Here is a 16,532-nt window from a genome sequence, read left to right as displayed (position 1 = left end):
ATGGGTTATGATCTTGTTCACGACCATCAGCCAAGCCTCCTTTCCTATCCAATGGTGGGGTGAGGTAGGGTCTAGAGCCATGAGATACTAACTAGATATTATACTTTAAAATTTTACCAGTACAGGAGCTGATACTTGGAAAAGAGTTAACTATGATGTTGGGTAATCAGTGGAGTTTAAATAATAAAAGATGTATGATTTGTTCCATGAATATTGAATATACAGTAACTAAGGCCACAAAATTTAAGCGCTACAAAATCATACCCCTCCACTTACAACATACATACTGCACTAATTAAAGTTGTAAAGTAACCGATTGTCTTGTGGGTAAGCAGTTTACATTTAATATCTCCATTCATTCATTCATTCACTAAAGAATTACAAATACAAGTATCAATATAACCCAAGTAACAGATGACTCATGCAGTTTTCATATATGAAAGTGCCATACAAACTCAACGATTGCTTGAGTATATCTGGTAGTAATTCATCACCAGATTCTGAGTGAAACGGTTACAGACATTCCTATATTACTCCCTTGTGGAGAGCACAAAGATGTCTAAGCTTTGAATATTTAAGTGATGTATTAGCAGGTGAACTTGTATTTATATTTTCTCCAGCACTGGACACAGTGCTGTCACAGGATACAGAAAAAGTGCATTAGTTTTCCTTTTTCTTTTTCAGACATTCAATATTTAACAGAAGCAGATACAGTGGAATGATTGCAGTGAGAGGGTCACGGGTAGTGGCCTCCAGAAGCTAACTACTTTTACATTATGTTGACATTTTAACTTTCACAAAAAGTACTGTGTGATTTAAGGTCCTTACTCTCATCAATTAAGGAGGCTCCCTAGCACTTTTTCCTTACTCATTTCTCCCCATGACATTAATTTTCTCTGTTATGCTACTTATGCAGTGTTGGTATTGAAAAGATAAGTACAGTTGCATAAGAGATAATACTGGGGTGTAATATTCAAGATAAATGACAACTAAAGTGCTAGAAAGCTCCTAAACCAGTGAGGATTCGGTCCTGTATCGCTTGCCTGATGCATATTACACAATGTAAATGCTCCTAAGCTTCCACTGATCTTGGCCAACATCGGTTTAAATCAATATGACCTTTTTTCTACATCTGGCAAATCAAAGTCAGCAGATACAGAAAGCATGATGCTACTGATTAATGACAAGTATTCTTACTTGAACTCAAAAACTTCAATATGAAGTTAGAGATCTAGGCTTCGCAGTGATAGTGATTATTATATACAAAAATTATTAATGCTGCCTATGTTGCATGGAACTGGTTGCTATGACGAATTTCATTAAGGGGTTTCACTATGCTCAGCTCAAAACTACAGTAATTAGTAGGATGGGGCACAGTTTATCACCAGGTTCCACAACTTTGCAGGGGCGGGTCCAGGAATATTTTCTGAGGTGTTGCCCATAACCACTTTCCAGTATTATGAGGGATCGGCCCTAACTTTCATTCATCCAAGAATATATCGTATTTGTATGGGAGAAATAAACATTATGTCAGTGAAAAACCTTTATATCTACTGTAGAGTACTGGATACTAATCCCAGGGGTGTTGCCCAGGCAGCATGGGAAACACCCCTGGATCCGCCCACGACTCAACAGGTGTGAGGAACAGTATCATGTGCAACACTAGCCCAGGCAAAGGTGACCGTGGGTCGTCAATTACATACATGTTCTTGGTTACTCTTGTATAAGTTAGCTGAAGTGTCAAATTGAACATAAAAGAACCAGATAGCAAAAAAATAAGTTTTGTGTACCTGAAATAACTAAGTTCAAAGAAATGCTCTCATAACCTCCAACAAATCACATCAGGTGAAAAAAGTTCCTAATGTTAGTCGTCTGATTCTTTTATACCATTACTGCCATCACGATCCAAACCCGCTAGAAAAACATAAACAAAATAAATATGTCCGAAAGGTCAACCTCCAAAGTTCTAGAAAAGAGAGCATTTCAACACTGAGATAATGTTGTGTCCACATTAAATATCAGTATTAGCTTAATCTACATCCATTGGTTCGGATGGCTTGTCTGTTGTCTGCTCCTGCTGGTCATTTACTTTAGGTCCATTGGTTTGCTCTCCCTCTTGCTGTTCTTCTCCTTCCTTCTTCTCAGCTGGTGGCGGCTCCTCAACCTGTAATTTGATTGGGTCTATAGGTTTCCGTGATAGCTCGCATAAGTGATACTAAATTTATGATGTCTTACCATGTTTAAGGTTTCGTTTTATAGAGACCTTGGAAAGGAAAAATTAGAAATTAGAAGTGGGAATACTCTGAACTGAGAATTCTGCACCCAGTGAACTATTTCAGTAAGTTACTTACCAGAACACTACAATTATTACCACTGATCATTATAGGATTTGGAGAGGGAAACTTTTATGTGGTGGCACCAATACAACCAGGTGTCTCTTATTATCAAGCAGCTTCAGTACTTGCTGTGAAAACATTCCTTACTCCTCCACTCCCCATGGATGATGGATTGTAGGAGAAGGGCAACTTCAACCTGCAATTCACCAGATTCACATTTCAGGCAAGCCTGAGGCCACAACAACCACTGACAGTAGCAGTGATGTTGCCAGACGGATATGGGTCATATGTATAAACGTTACCAATATATGTATACATACTAATGAATATCTTCTTTATAAGGTTATCACATTAGCTGTAATAATTTTACTTAAATATTTATTGTTCCTTTAGCCCCTACGCACTGGGAAGCAGCACATGATGAAGGAAAATGGGTAGACAGGGACCGCTAGGTGATGGGAGGAGTCTCTCATGTATTCCCGTCATCGTTTGAACCGGCCGCAATTTGATCTCGGCACCAAAGGGTAGGAAGAGACTCCTGCCACCCCATGCAAGCGTACCTCAGTCTTCTCTGTGACTCTGCCAGGTGTAGAACAATATTTTCTGAAACTTCTTGTCTGATTCTGTTCCCACCTCACACGGACCCACTGCCTCATCCACCCCTGCCAAGCCTCTTTCCAAGGATACTAGGAAAGGACTCAGTGATAGTGTCACTGGGTGCACCTTGGCAAGGGCTCAGTGATAGTGCCACAGGGTGTGCCATGGTAAGGGCTCAATGATAGTGCCATAGTATGCACTTGGATGCCACTGGGTGAAGTTTATTAAGCAGTGAAGTTATCACTCTGAAAGCATGGTCAAAGTCAGGATCACGTGCACACACATGAATATATCCTGCTTCAAGTGCCAAAATCACTCTTCACATCCTTACTCATCAATGTGACCACCTGCAGACCTGGGGATGCTTTTATTCACAAGAAGAGTTGGTAATATGGTCTTTAATTTGTTTCCCTAACAGCAATACTTTCCCGGATATGAAGATCTGAAAATAGGCCATTGTGGGAAATATGCTTATAAAGGGTGGCCGCACCAAAATAATGTAGTCACGTAGGGGTTAAACACACTTGTTTCGTTTCGTTTCTGAAGGCTCCAACATTCTTACATGCGTTTGCCTTGGTCACCTAATGGCGGCTCACCATGCTGCTCGATCTGTGGCAGCATCCCTATTCAGTCCCTAATTCCTTTGATCACACTCAATGACCTCGTCCCAGGCCTTTTTCGGTGTACCAGTACCTCTTGAAACCCTACCCCCAACATTAACAATCCTCACTTTCTGCACCCAATTATCATCCCCCATCCTCTCCACATGCCCAAACCATCTCAATCTACCTCTCCTCATCACAACACCAATACACTCCAGTCCCATCCTACCTCTCAACTCTTCCACTGTAAACCTAGCCCCCCCAGGGCTCACACTCAGAGATGCACTGCACATCCACCTTGTCACTTCTGTATGTCTGGGCTTGTGAATATCCTCTTCCTTTACTGCCCAGGTCTCACTACCATACAGCATTACACTCCTAACACATGTTGCATACAAAGATCCCTTAGCATGGAGGGAGAGTCATCTCAATGTTAGGAGAGGCAACAGCTCCCTGAACTTCTTCCAACCACTCCTTACTCTAGCCACAGAGCGAGCTCCAGCCCCACCTCCGGCAAAAAATATAGTCTCCTAAATAATAAAACTCTTCCAAACACGCAAGAGACTCACTAGCAAGTTCAATCCTTTCACGCCTGACAACCTCCACCTGCTCTCCCCAACACACTCCACGCATCAAATCAGTATTATCTCGCGGTCTACTTCTACTGTTTTTATTAAGTGAGGGATGCATGTATGCTCTTGCTGCTGCCTGACTATTACATGCATCTTGAGAAGACCTTTCACACTGAAAAGGTTTATTAAGGATAAACCTAACCCCTCCAGTTTTAGATTATAACATTCTAAATAAAATCACTAGGCGATGGCAAGAAAAAAATGAAAAAGGTTTCTCTGGGCTCGGTGATTTAACGATGATAAATATTCCCGTAATTATAATCTTCCCCGAACTCACCTTGGGTTTAGGCTTTGGCTTAGTGATGATCGGGTTGACTAGTGCCTCAAAGGTGGACTTTTCTGAGCGAACCTGCGAAGCAGTGACAGGGAGATCATCGTGCAGGGCAGTGAACGAGAGCTGACCCAACTGCCTGTCTACCCACTCTTGACGTTCACCAATTGCCTTCTCAACCTGGTTAAGTGGATACAGGGAACATATTACATTTTGAAAAGATACACCTAATGTATTACATTCTGAAGAATGGATACACCAAATACATTTTGAAGATGCCTTGTGGTTACAGTAAAGAGGAAGAATCCAGATGCTTCACTGATACACAAATAACTGGTGTTAGATATTTTTCTCTTATTGTAAAGCTGTAATAAATATGTTTAATACACCATCATCAATACACTTTCCTGTCCTTTACCCATTCCTTTCCGCAATTCTACAACTGCCTTCTAAATCTATCACACAGGTACAGTAAACACGACATATTGAAGATGATCCAAACAAACCTGCCTTTCACCAAAATGCCTTCTCAACCTGGTCAGGCACATTGAACATATAACAATCTAAAGGAGCATCAAGACTACAGAAGAAGTGGAATTTCACACTTCACTGACAATCTTAACCAAATGATCAAGTAAGTGATGGACATTTTTCTCTTTGTTCTACAATCGAACTCGAGTACTTTCCCTGTTATGAAGCAGTTCTCTAATGCAAGCAGGGAGAGAGCAAGGGTGGTCTTTTGTGATGTGTGTGGGGAAGTTGGGGTTCACTTCCTCTAGATAATGCCACTAAGGGGCCAGCTACTGGGGCAATACAGGACTGGATAATGGATGCAATCTGAATCATCCCCCCCTCCCCCAAAGTAAGCCTACTTCAAATTACCAGTACTTGGAAGATACTGTACATTAATTATAATTGCGGTACGATGGATACATTAAGTTCCTATATATTGAAATCTGCATATTTAGTGATGAACTTGTTTAGTTGTTAATTGCCATACTTAACCCCTTCAATCTAATGGCATGTTCTATATTATTCTTGCAGTTTCCAAATGGCTGTGTTTACCTTAGGATAAGATTTTCAAACTGGATGGGTTAGAAACACCTCCCATTAGCTATTAAACTTCTAGAGGGCCCCTTTTAAATGAGTAACAGCACCTGGTAGCAGCAAGAATTCACAAAGAAATTACACCATCGGGTTGAAGGTGTTGGTTATGACTGGAAAAATCTAGAATTGAGCAAAATTAGCAAACAAAATCACCCTCCATACAGAAGCTGGAGGTGGATACCTTCAAACAATGGATATGGTATAACTAGGCACGGTAATGTAAATGCCATTCAACTTGCTCCTTTTCCCCACAAATGAAGGTAGTGGACTGCTTGAGAGACAACATCAGCCAGCAGTCCACTGGGTTCACATCCAGATGAGCCAGGGATCACACCTACTACCATCATCATCACCATCACCACACCTGTTATCACCATCCAGACATACCTTCTCAATCTGGGCACTCTCTAGATGGGCATATTTTTCATCCCCTTGGCGATACAAATCTACTGCCTTGCGTGCCAGCTGAACTGAACTTGACAAACTCTCAAAAGCTCCGGGTAAATCCTCGCGCTCCCTTTTCCGCGTCTTGATAGGCTCACCATGTTTCTAATTGGGAAAAATGAGAATTGACATTATAAGTCAGGGACAGCGTGCCCATGCATGCATGCACGCATACACAAACTGTGCAAAACCTGGGTGGGCTGTTCTGTACACAATGCTCTCCTGGCTGGGGGAGACCTCACTTACAGGAGTTATTATTATTTTTTTTTTTCATTCAAAATTAATTTTTCTAGTCTCTGTGATCCAATAAATTATGTAACAAAAGTGCACAGAAAGGTTAAAGGCAAACAAAGTATAGCCACCTTAAGTTCAGCCAGCTTGTCAATGTACACTTGTTTGTTGCAGTCCTCCCCCTCCTCATAAAGCCAATTCTCTGTATCCTCCAGGAGGCGGCTTAGGGTTTCTCGGGTAGTGTCACTCACGTACTTCTCAAGATCATCATAAATTCGACTCCGCACATCATACACATATTCTTCTACGGCATTCTGAAATACACACAGCAAAAATAAAGCACATCATACCTTACAAAGTTAAAGGAACAAGTGCTACACAACCCTGAAAAGTATACTATAATAATGCTCAGAAGCCAACCTTAGCATTGACAGTTTAATTCTCAAGTGCTATAAACGTTCAAAATAAAATACAGTAACAGTGAAAGAATCCTGGTAATCCAAAACCAACCTTGGCACTGACTGGCTCTTCTCCAGCTTGTTGGCAAATTAGAAGTTCTATAAAAACCCAAAATAAGGAAAAATACCACTGAAAAACATTTGCAATCAGAAACTAACCTTAGCATTGATCCTTTCATTCTCAAGCTTGTCAGCCTGAACCATCTGTGCTTCACGCTCCACCACTGAATTAAGCTGAGAGACTCCAAGGGACTTCACCACTTCTTGTATAGGCAGCTCTATAGTCTTGAGGCACTTCTTTCCACCACCACTTTTCTTTTCACCCCCCTCGTTCTGTAAGACGAAGCAGTAAACCCTTGTTATTCGTTACCATCATCCCACCCTTTTTTTAATTGAGGATAGGGTACTTAGAGCAAGAAAAAACCTAAACAGAGCCAAGTTCTCATTCACTTACTATTATGTTCCTGAGATCCTGACTTCACGTCACAAGTATAACCATACACTTGATCCTGACTCCACATCACAAGTATAACCATACACTCTGTATGCTTTAGATTACCTAGTGTCATGCTGTTTTATGTTACAAGTCTAGTCATGGGTTTGTCAGTGCAGTAGGCAATTCCTCTAACCAACTCAATTCCCTAGTCTCATCATCATCATCATTATCCACATCCTAGTTTTTCATACACGTTTATTGTATCCATCAACATTCAAATTTACATGCATCCTATTCACCACCCTACCTACATCCATTCTCTCCATTTGACCAAATCATCTAGGCTCAGTTTCTTCTACCCAGAACATGTTCGTATTAATTAACAGTTCTAGCCACACCTGTAATGTGCAGACATTCCTGCAGGAGCAAAGTTAAAAATAACTTCCACTTCACCCTTCCAATCACTATCTATTTTCAATCCAACAGTGATGCCATCTACCTTTACACCATCATTATATCTGAGTATACCATCCTCACAATTTCTATCTACCTATCCATCTATTGCTATATACCTCAATTCCATAAGTGATGGCCACAAGCAAACTGCCTCCATGTTGCCCTGTCCAACACATTTCACTGCCCTGTTTCCAGCTCACCCCCCCTCCCTCTAATATACCTCTCCACTCCATCCCTCCATCTCATCCTCGGCCTCCCCCTTCCTCTCCCCTCTTCCACCTCATTTGCATACACTCTCCTCATTAGTCTCTTGCTCTCCATCATCTCCACATGGCCTAACCACCTCAATGTATTTCTCCTAATGCTTCTATCACATCCACATCACAACACTCCTTCACCTCATTTGTCAGTCTGTCTCTCCACGTAACTCCACATGTTCACAATTTCTCATATTAAAATACAGCTCAAAGCAAGCAAGTTTCATAGCATACTGTATTGTTTATAAATGCTCCACCATGCCTACATGTGTTGGCCTTGGTCACCTAATGGCAGTTCTCCATGCTTTAAACTTATTACCTATCTATCTATTGCCTGATGCCTCAATCCCGTTAGGGGTGGCCACAAACAAATTGCCTCCATGTCATCCTGTCCAACACCATTTCACTGCCTTGCTCCCAGTCCACACCCCCCTCTCTCATATACCCCTCCACTCCATCCCCCATCTCATCCTCGGCCTCCCTCTCCTTCTCCCCCCCTCCATCTCACTTGCATACACTCTCCTTGTTAGTTTCTTGCTCTCCATCCTCTCCACATGGCCAAACCACTTCAGTGTATTTCTCCTAATGCTTTCTATCACATCCACGCCACAATGCTCATTCACTTCCTCATTTGTCAGTCTCTCTCTCCATGTAACTCCACATGCTCAAATAACTAACATCCACTGCTCTTACTCTTTTGTCCCTCCAACAAAGTCCAAGCTTCACTTCCATACGTTAAGAGCTGGTATCACAATATTGTCATGCAACAACTTTTTTACTTCCAAGCTCACTTCCTTGTTCCTTATCACAGCTCTCACAGAACCTGCAACCTTTCTTCCCTGTTGTACCCTTTCAAGCAGTTCACCCTCTAAACTTCCATCTTTACTCATCACACTACCCATGTACTTAAATACAATCACATTTTCCATTTCCTCCTCATCCAGCCTCACTGTACATTCAGTGACTTCACTTCTCTCAAAGACAGATTCAGTACACAAGAACCAAAGGGCATTGTACATGAAAGTGTAAATTTTGCCAAACATTAGAGAAGCATAAAATTTGCTTGTTAAAGATTCCCACCACACATCAAAAGACTGCATGCATAGGCTATGTTTAATTTAAGCTTAGTGCATTTTATCTGATGATATGTACAAGTAAAACCATTCAAATAATGAGAATTCGTTAATTTTAGTTTTGCAGATTCTCTTTCTCCACACTTTCTCAAATACTAACAAGTCTGTTTAAATTTTACAAGGTACACAGTTTTAGTTCACACTTTGTGTACTATCTGGTCAATTTTATATCTGTAAGAAACACAAACTCAGTCCCATCTTTCACTAATATTACTAAATTAATTCTAAATCATTAAGTAACACGTTTGGTCCACACCATTTCTCTAATATAAGCAAGTCAGCTTTATATCTACAAGTTAAACAAATTTAATCCACACTGTACCTCTAACATTAAGAATGTTTTAAATCTACAAGGCACACAAAATTACCTTAGGTGGTGATGAAGTCTCTGAGCCCTTTTCAGTCTCCATTTTCTACAAGCCAAAGAACATGGTAAATGTTGGTTATCTGAAGCAAGCATTACCTTAAGAGTACCAACCTTGCATCATTTTAATATGCCAACAGCAAGAAGGACTGCTAGGTTGAGTTCTGGTTTATAGTAGCCTAATATACAGAACTTGCAGACTATTAAAGCACTAGTTAATACAATGCTTACATTATAGGACTTGTACATTTCTAATAGAAATACAGTTGGTAAATCCATCAGAACACCAAGAGCAATAGGATAATGTTACAAGAAGACTGTACAGAGGGTATTAATATAATTAATTAATTATATAGAAGTACAATACAGCTACACTAAAGCTGTATGTAAGCAAATAAAGTGTTCCCGAGATTCTGCAGGTCAATTACAGATGATTAGGCTATGGAAACTAGGCAATGTAAGCTGCTTAGAAAACTAAAATTGCACAGCCAGAGAAAAAGCACCCAAGATTCTTCAGGTTAACTGATCACAGATGATAAACTATGGAAATTGTGCAATGTAATCTAATTAGAAAACTACAGTAAATGTAAAATGTACATTAACCCTTTCAGCATGACATTTTTAATTACACTTAGGTCACTACCAATTATGTTCTGTTTATGCTTTCTTAAACAGCAGGGGTAGATGCAGTCTTTATAAACACCTCTGATATGTGGTCATTCTTAATCTGAATATGACAGTCTACATGTCGCAAGAATAAAAATTTAATTCCCAAGCTGAAGGGGTCACAACAATAAACAAAATACATTCTGGTATACCAGGACAGGAGAATCCTCAGGGTAATCAGAATTTAAAGAAAGATTATTAAAAACAAACTGATAACATGACTGACCCATGCTACATGGAAAATGGATATCAAATGAAAAATTCAGATGGTGAGATATTTAGCAAGTTTTTGAGAGAGGGTAATGCTGAAAAACAAAGTGTGTGTGAAATGTAAAGAAAGTGGATCAGCAGAATCATTCAATCATGAAAGTGTATGTGTGTGTGTGTAAAGGTAATATTACAGTATGATGTGACTCATGGCCATCCCCTGCTGGAAGGTTCCCTGTATGAAGCAAGGCATTAAAGATGATAATGGAGTATTGAAAATAAGATAACCAGCAATCCTTCCTCAAAATACGTTTCATTTTCAGAACTTCACATTCCAAAGTGATGTAAAAAATTTTTTATCACTATAAATCTCCAATCTTTACCTAAAACTTCACATCATTAACTACCACTACTGTCCTCCTGGTGGCAAAGGACACCTCTAAAGCAATGACAATATAACTGCTTTTGCAACTCAATGTCTCTCAATTCCCTTCCCCCCAAAAGAACCGTGGACCGCAGAAGGGCAACGTCAGCCTACATCCACTGAGTTCATGATTAGATAAACCTTGGGCCACAACTGTGCTCTCAGTAAGTCGTACATTATTTGCACTAACAATTAGAACATTATGACAAACCTGGGATCAATTTCCTGTCATCATCCAGATCTGTTCCTGCATGATGACCATGAGACATTGGGTGATTCTGCACTTTCCTAGTTTTTCTTACAAAAACATTTCTTAGATACAAAAATAATAATTATCCCATGTTATTCTGTAACATTCACTCCTGATCAATACCCTTTAACCTGATGTACCAATATGCGAAGGTGGCTGTGCTGCCTTGTTACACAAATATTCAACTCCTTCCCTATCACTCACAAGGGAGATGGTGGACTGCAGGAAAAAGAAAACTTCACCTGCAGTCCAGCGGGTTCATGTCCCCGTAAGATTTTACACTCCCCCCTTACCTCCTGAGAGCCTTCATCTCCTGGTGGTGTGGTCTGCTGGTTAGAGTCAGTCTCTTGGTCATTTGTGGAAGCCTCAGCACCAGACTGTAAGACAGTTGTGACAGAATTAAACCGATTCTCTGACCAGTGTGCAAGTGTCAATAGTTACTCAAATACACAGATTGTAAAACACAATTCATATCAACGGACAGCTGGTAGTAATAAATACCCAATATCTAATGCATTCAAAGCAGACAGAACAAGACTGCAGGCTGTAAGCTGCAAACATGATGCTCACTGAAGGTCAACATCCATCAGTTTTACTTAGAACAATATGAACTGAGAATTTAATACCGGGTATTTACAGCACAAGAACAGCACAAAAGTTCAGTGTTTGGTTTTTATTATTTAAAAAAAAAAAAAAAAAAAAAAAAAAAAAAAGTTTCTGCTAGCACAACTGTCACATGTAAAGGGAATGTGCTGCGTGTCTGTAGATACACAAGATCATTTATGGCAGCGGTAAAGTAACAGACTGGACTGGCTGAAACAGAAAAGCACTTTCAAGAGATAATTCAGCTGCTACTGAAGACTGACACCACTATACATCTGACTAAATCAACAAATACATATACGGCATCGTTTCGTTTCATTTTTAAAGGCTCCAATATGCTTGCATGTGTCGGCCTTGGTCACCTAATGGCGGCTCTCCACGCTGCACGATCCATTGCAGCCTCCCTGTTCAGTCCCTTAACCCTAAGGTCACACTTAATGACCTCGTCCCATGTCTTTCTCGGTCTACCCCTCATAACCCCACCCCCAATATTAACACTTCTCACCTTCCTCACCCAATTATCATCCCCCATCCTCTCCACATGTCCAAACCACCTCACTCTACCTCTCCTCATCACAACACCAATACATTCCAGTCCTATCCTACCTCTCAACTCTTCCATTGTAAACCCAGCCCCTCCAGGCCTTGGACCCAGGGACGCACTACACATCCACCTAATCATTGTCATTTCTGTACGTCTGAGCCAGTGAATGTCTTCCTCCTTCACTGCCCAGGTCTTAGTGCCATACAGCATTACACTCCTAACACATGCTGCATACAAAGACCCCTTAGCACGTAGGGAGAGCCCTCTCAATGTCAGGAGAGGCAAGAGCTCCCTGAACTTCTTCCAACCACTTCTCACCCTAGCCACAGAGATAGCTCCAGCCCCACCTCCAGCACACAACATGTCTCCCAAATAACAAAACTCTTCCACACACTCAAGAGATTCACCAGCAAGTGCGGATTACAAATCCATGGCTTACAGATATGCGAATTAGGTGACCTGATTGTATGTGTGTGTGTGTGTGTGTGTGTGTGTGTGTGTATACATATATGCATGATGTGGAAGGAAAGACCAAGGACGAGACAGATAAAAGGATAGGATAAAGATGTATATGAGGAAGTGGGAAGTGTAGGTTGGAAGATCAGCCTGATGGTGCATGACAGGGTGAAATGGAAGGAGTTCATGTGTGGCCAGCCACCCCTACCAGGATTGAGGCATCTGGCTATAGACAGATCAATATTTCACAAACACTGACATTTTTAATACTAATCTGACATTTAATAACATGATTTACGCTCACTGATCAACGTATAACAAAATTCTTTCAAAGTTATACTAATAAGTTAGTGTGATTTCTGCTTCTCGACCATGAAGAAAGGTTGAGTGAATAAAGGTATCAGAATAAGTCACTGTACTGACACCTTTAGTTACAGAAAAAGCTCTAGCTTTTAACATAGTGTGTGTTTCAAGTACTCATTCCAAATACATGTGAATTTGTGAGTCACAAATATGTAAATTTTAAAGGCTCTACTGTAACTGCTAAACTGAATACAAATCACAATAAGCAAAACAATGACAGCTTAACTTAGAGGAACCTGAACTTATGCTAGTAAAGAAAATAAGTGCAAAAACGCAGTAGCTTATTCAGAAAATGACAAAATGAAACTGAATTAAACCAAACACTGACATTCATTATCAAAAATTATTTAAAATCATTACACGTATTGGGTCACCTCAAAATTTTGTGACTGACAATTTTTAGTAGTCATCAAGGGTCACCAAATTTTTTTTTTTTTTAGTGATAATTTTGAGTCATCACCAATAGTGATAAACTGCAGTTTTGCAAGCAATTCCCATCCCTCTTATTATCCTCTGTCCCACTCACCTTCCCTTTCCCTCTCTTCTTCCTGCTCACCTTCTCCGGCTTGTCCTCAGTCTCCATGGTGTCTGGTGTTTCCTCCACAGTCTCTTTTTTCTCCGTTAGTGTAGCTGAAGCAACGGTGAACAGCCCATGAATGTTGACTCGCACCTTTACCTTTACCTGTCACAAATACCAAGCATTACATGGATGCACAACGATAGAGAATGAAATGGTTCATTACTCCTCCCCAACATGCTGGAGAAGGATGCCTTCATGTGGTGGCATAAATTTGCCCAACTGTATATTCCTCAACTCCCTCTGTTCTCTGAAAAGAGGTTGGTGGACTGCAGGAGATGGGCAACATCAATCATCAGTCCCTCGGATTCAAGTCCAGATGATCCTGGGGCAATAACAACAGCAACAACTCCACTAAATGGTGAGTGGGGACGCCCATCATCCACTCACTCAGTGTACAGCTACCTTTAGATGACTACACTGAATGACAAGCCAAAACAGTTTCTTGTAACCCAAGAAACTGTTTACATGCTATAGTAACCATACAACAAATGATAGTGATTTGGGACCTATTATGGTACAATGCAATATCAATCCAGGAACCCAACTCCACTCTCTTCTCCAGTATCTCACTGTGGTGAGATACTGTCCACTGGGAGAGAACAGCAGTTCACTGTATGGGATGGCTCTGCAGGGGCAATTGCTTTCCTGCAGTTCACAGGTCTACTCAGCCAGAAAGGCCAGGGGTACTCTACTAATGCTCAGATGGATAATACTGATTAGAGAACAGTAATATCTTAATGACCCATTTCACACGAACTTCATGCATTTACATTCAGTGCATACCTCTGATAACTCAACTTAGCACATGATTTAAAAGATATACAGTCCTATGGAATATAAGGCTACAGCTGTGCACAACATATTTTCCGTACTAACCTTCTGACTCTCTCCCTCAGGGCTGGGTGTAACATTATCAATAGTGTAGTGTCCAATGATAGGATCTGGGAAAGGTGAAGGAGCAGCATACTGAGCCTGAAGTGTAAAGGGCTCACGTCGGAAGAACGTCAGCATCTTTGAGAAAGGAATCTGTTCAAAGAAATAGTTATAGGATAATAATGGAACAAGAGATGCAAACCATTTCAAACACAATACATCTCAAACATGAAATCCTTGTGTACAATGATTTAGGTATAATTCAGCACCTGCAAGATAAGGTAAATCTTTGGTATTCCAACCATATTAACTTTACAATCTGTGCATATAGGAAAAGAATTACCATTTACTGGGAGGGAACATGAATCAGGCACAAAAATGTTAGCAGAAGCAACTGGTTTATATGAATGAGACTTTTCTCTCTTTCCCGAGTTCTTACGGCTAGTTAGCCCATTTGAGTATGTTCCTGTTTGCATTCCAAGTTGACATACCTGATGATTCTTTGGAAAGACCTCCATGTCACCCTCTTGACCAGATTCATCCTGCCATACAAGGCGGATGTTGTATGGCTGCACGTCAGACACGCAGAACTCGCGCACCTTAAACAACAAAATATGTCTATATCAGTCTCTATATGGAAATGGCAACAGCTAATCTATTATTACTCCACTGAAGAATAAGGAACCCAGTTAGACCATACTCCTGAAAAATTATAAAACAGTCTAACAAAACTACCAGCAGCCTGAATAAATTATGATGACTCATAACACATCCACACGGAAAAAAAAATACATAAAAACTAAAAATAATAATAGACATGCTTGGAATGGTGAGTGCATAATTACCATTCTGTTTATGATGCATCAGAGGATGAAAAGTGCTTCTAAGTCAGTATTTTATCTCGTGGGTGAAATACAATTCCTCTGTCGTACCCAAATACTGTTACCTCCATGGGATAGTATCTCTGATAAAAGCAGTGACCAAGAGTGGGATTTCATGCTGTGCACTGATATGGTACATTACCCCATTGCCATTATACAATTATTTAGATAGCTTGTCTACCAGTCAAAAGGCCCTACTTCCAGGAGATGGCTGAGGGTGACAGCTTACAGTATGTAATGCTGCTCTGGGAAGAGCATCTGGTTACTCTTGCCTTCACTATCTGAAATAAGCAGCCTAGCCCCATGCCCCTACACTCCCGATGAGGCAACACTGGACTGGATGATGGATAGATGGATTTAAATTCAATGTACACATTTCACATTAATGTACTCTACTATACTGTAGGTATTTTTATACATTTAGCTACCTGTGCTTCAGGAAGGGTGAAATACTCAGGGCTGTCACTGGCTACTTTAATCAGGTGATCTGAGAATTTTTGTTATGTTACACTGAAGGACTGTTTTGCTCTAGTGAAGTGCATGCAGTGAGTATGTGTGTTGTGGTATGAGGGTCTGAATTACATTGAGGGCAGGTTAGATTGTTAGCAAGTTGCATTTTGCACTGGTATTGTAGCAAGGAAGGGCAAAGGCAGTACCTTAAAGGCCGGTGACAGCATAGCACACTGTAAGGCGCAACCACGTGCCACAGCTTCATCCTGGTTGAGTGTGGTGGAGGGGGACTTGTGGAACACCTTCTCAATCCAGTGTTTTATTGCAGGGATGCGCGTTGAACCACCGACGATTTCCACCGCAGCAATGTCGTCAAGCTTAAGGTGAGAGTCAGCCAGGCAGCTCTGCAGAATCTTCTCCACACGGTTTAGCAAACTTGCAGCTAGTTCCTCAAAAGTCACCCTGGCCGCATGAGTTATAAGGTATGTATTTTACAAACTGCATTCAAACTGATTCTACTTGTGTTAAATCTTGCCTCATGTATACCGTACCTAAAAATCAAACATGGTCCTGCCTTCACTGCATACTCGGTACATACCAGATATACAGTAAGCCCTCACCTTTCATGATATTCAACTCTACCAGCTTTGCTTTTTTGAGGGGAATCCTTTCTTTCCTTCTGTCTATGGGTGACTCTACATTGAGTGACAAGTCAAATGGTTTCCCGTACACCAGGAAACCATTTACTGTGCTGGGTGGTAACCATATAACCATATTATGGCACCTGGTGGTTTAGTGGGTAATTATGGAGCTCCAATTGGATTGTGCTAGTGCAGGTTTATATCCAAGGGGTGGTTGGGGTGTATTGCTCAGGTAATGCCACTCAGGGATGAGTGAGGCTGGTCACTCTC

General features: G+C 40.8%; 1 protein-coding gene across 4 annotated transcripts in view; it reads right to left on the bottom strand.

Annotated features, from left to right (window-relative positions):
• Positions 1-375: 375 nt before the first annotated feature.
• Positions 376-16,532, bottom strand: part of Hsp110 (heat shock protein 70Cb) — a 34,420-nt gene continuing 18,263 nt past the window's right edge. The window contains exons 7-17 of one of the 4 annotated variants that reach the window (XM_080281112.1): positions 15,828-16,083; positions 14,782-14,889; positions 14,294-14,443; positions 13,364-13,519; positions 11,165-11,248; positions 9,329-9,373; positions 6,838-7,011; positions 6,352-6,534; positions 5,933-6,094; positions 4,445-4,618; positions 377-2,164 (exon numbers count right to left, since the gene is read on the bottom strand). In XM_080281112.1, the coding sequence (XP_080137238.1) occupies positions 2,030-2,164; positions 4,445-4,618; positions 5,933-6,094; positions 6,352-6,534; positions 6,838-7,011; positions 9,329-9,373; positions 11,165-11,248; positions 13,364-13,519; positions 14,294-14,443; positions 14,782-14,889; positions 15,828-16,083 (1,627 nt within the window). In that variant the 3' untranslated portion in view covers positions 377-2,029. Of the gene's footprint in view, positions 2,165-4,444; positions 4,619-5,932; positions 6,095-6,351; positions 6,535-6,837; positions 7,012-9,328; positions 9,374-11,164; positions 11,249-13,363; positions 13,520-14,293; positions 14,444-14,781; positions 14,890-15,827; positions 16,084-16,532 lie in introns of all 4 variants that reach the window. The other 3 variants (XM_080281113.1, XM_080281115.1, XM_080281116.1) reach the window with 3 other exon arrangements.

This window comes from Coenobita brevimanus, chromosome 87, assembly GCF_032717465.1.
Source record: "Coenobita brevimanus isolate Jiangsu-jjx chromosome 87, ASM3271746v2, whole genome shotgun sequence".
In the NCBI taxonomy this organism is placed as follows: Eukaryota; Metazoa; Arthropoda; class Malacostraca; order Decapoda; family Coenobitidae; genus Coenobita; species Coenobita brevimanus.
This window is presented reverse-complemented; position numbering and strand designations above follow the sequence as displayed.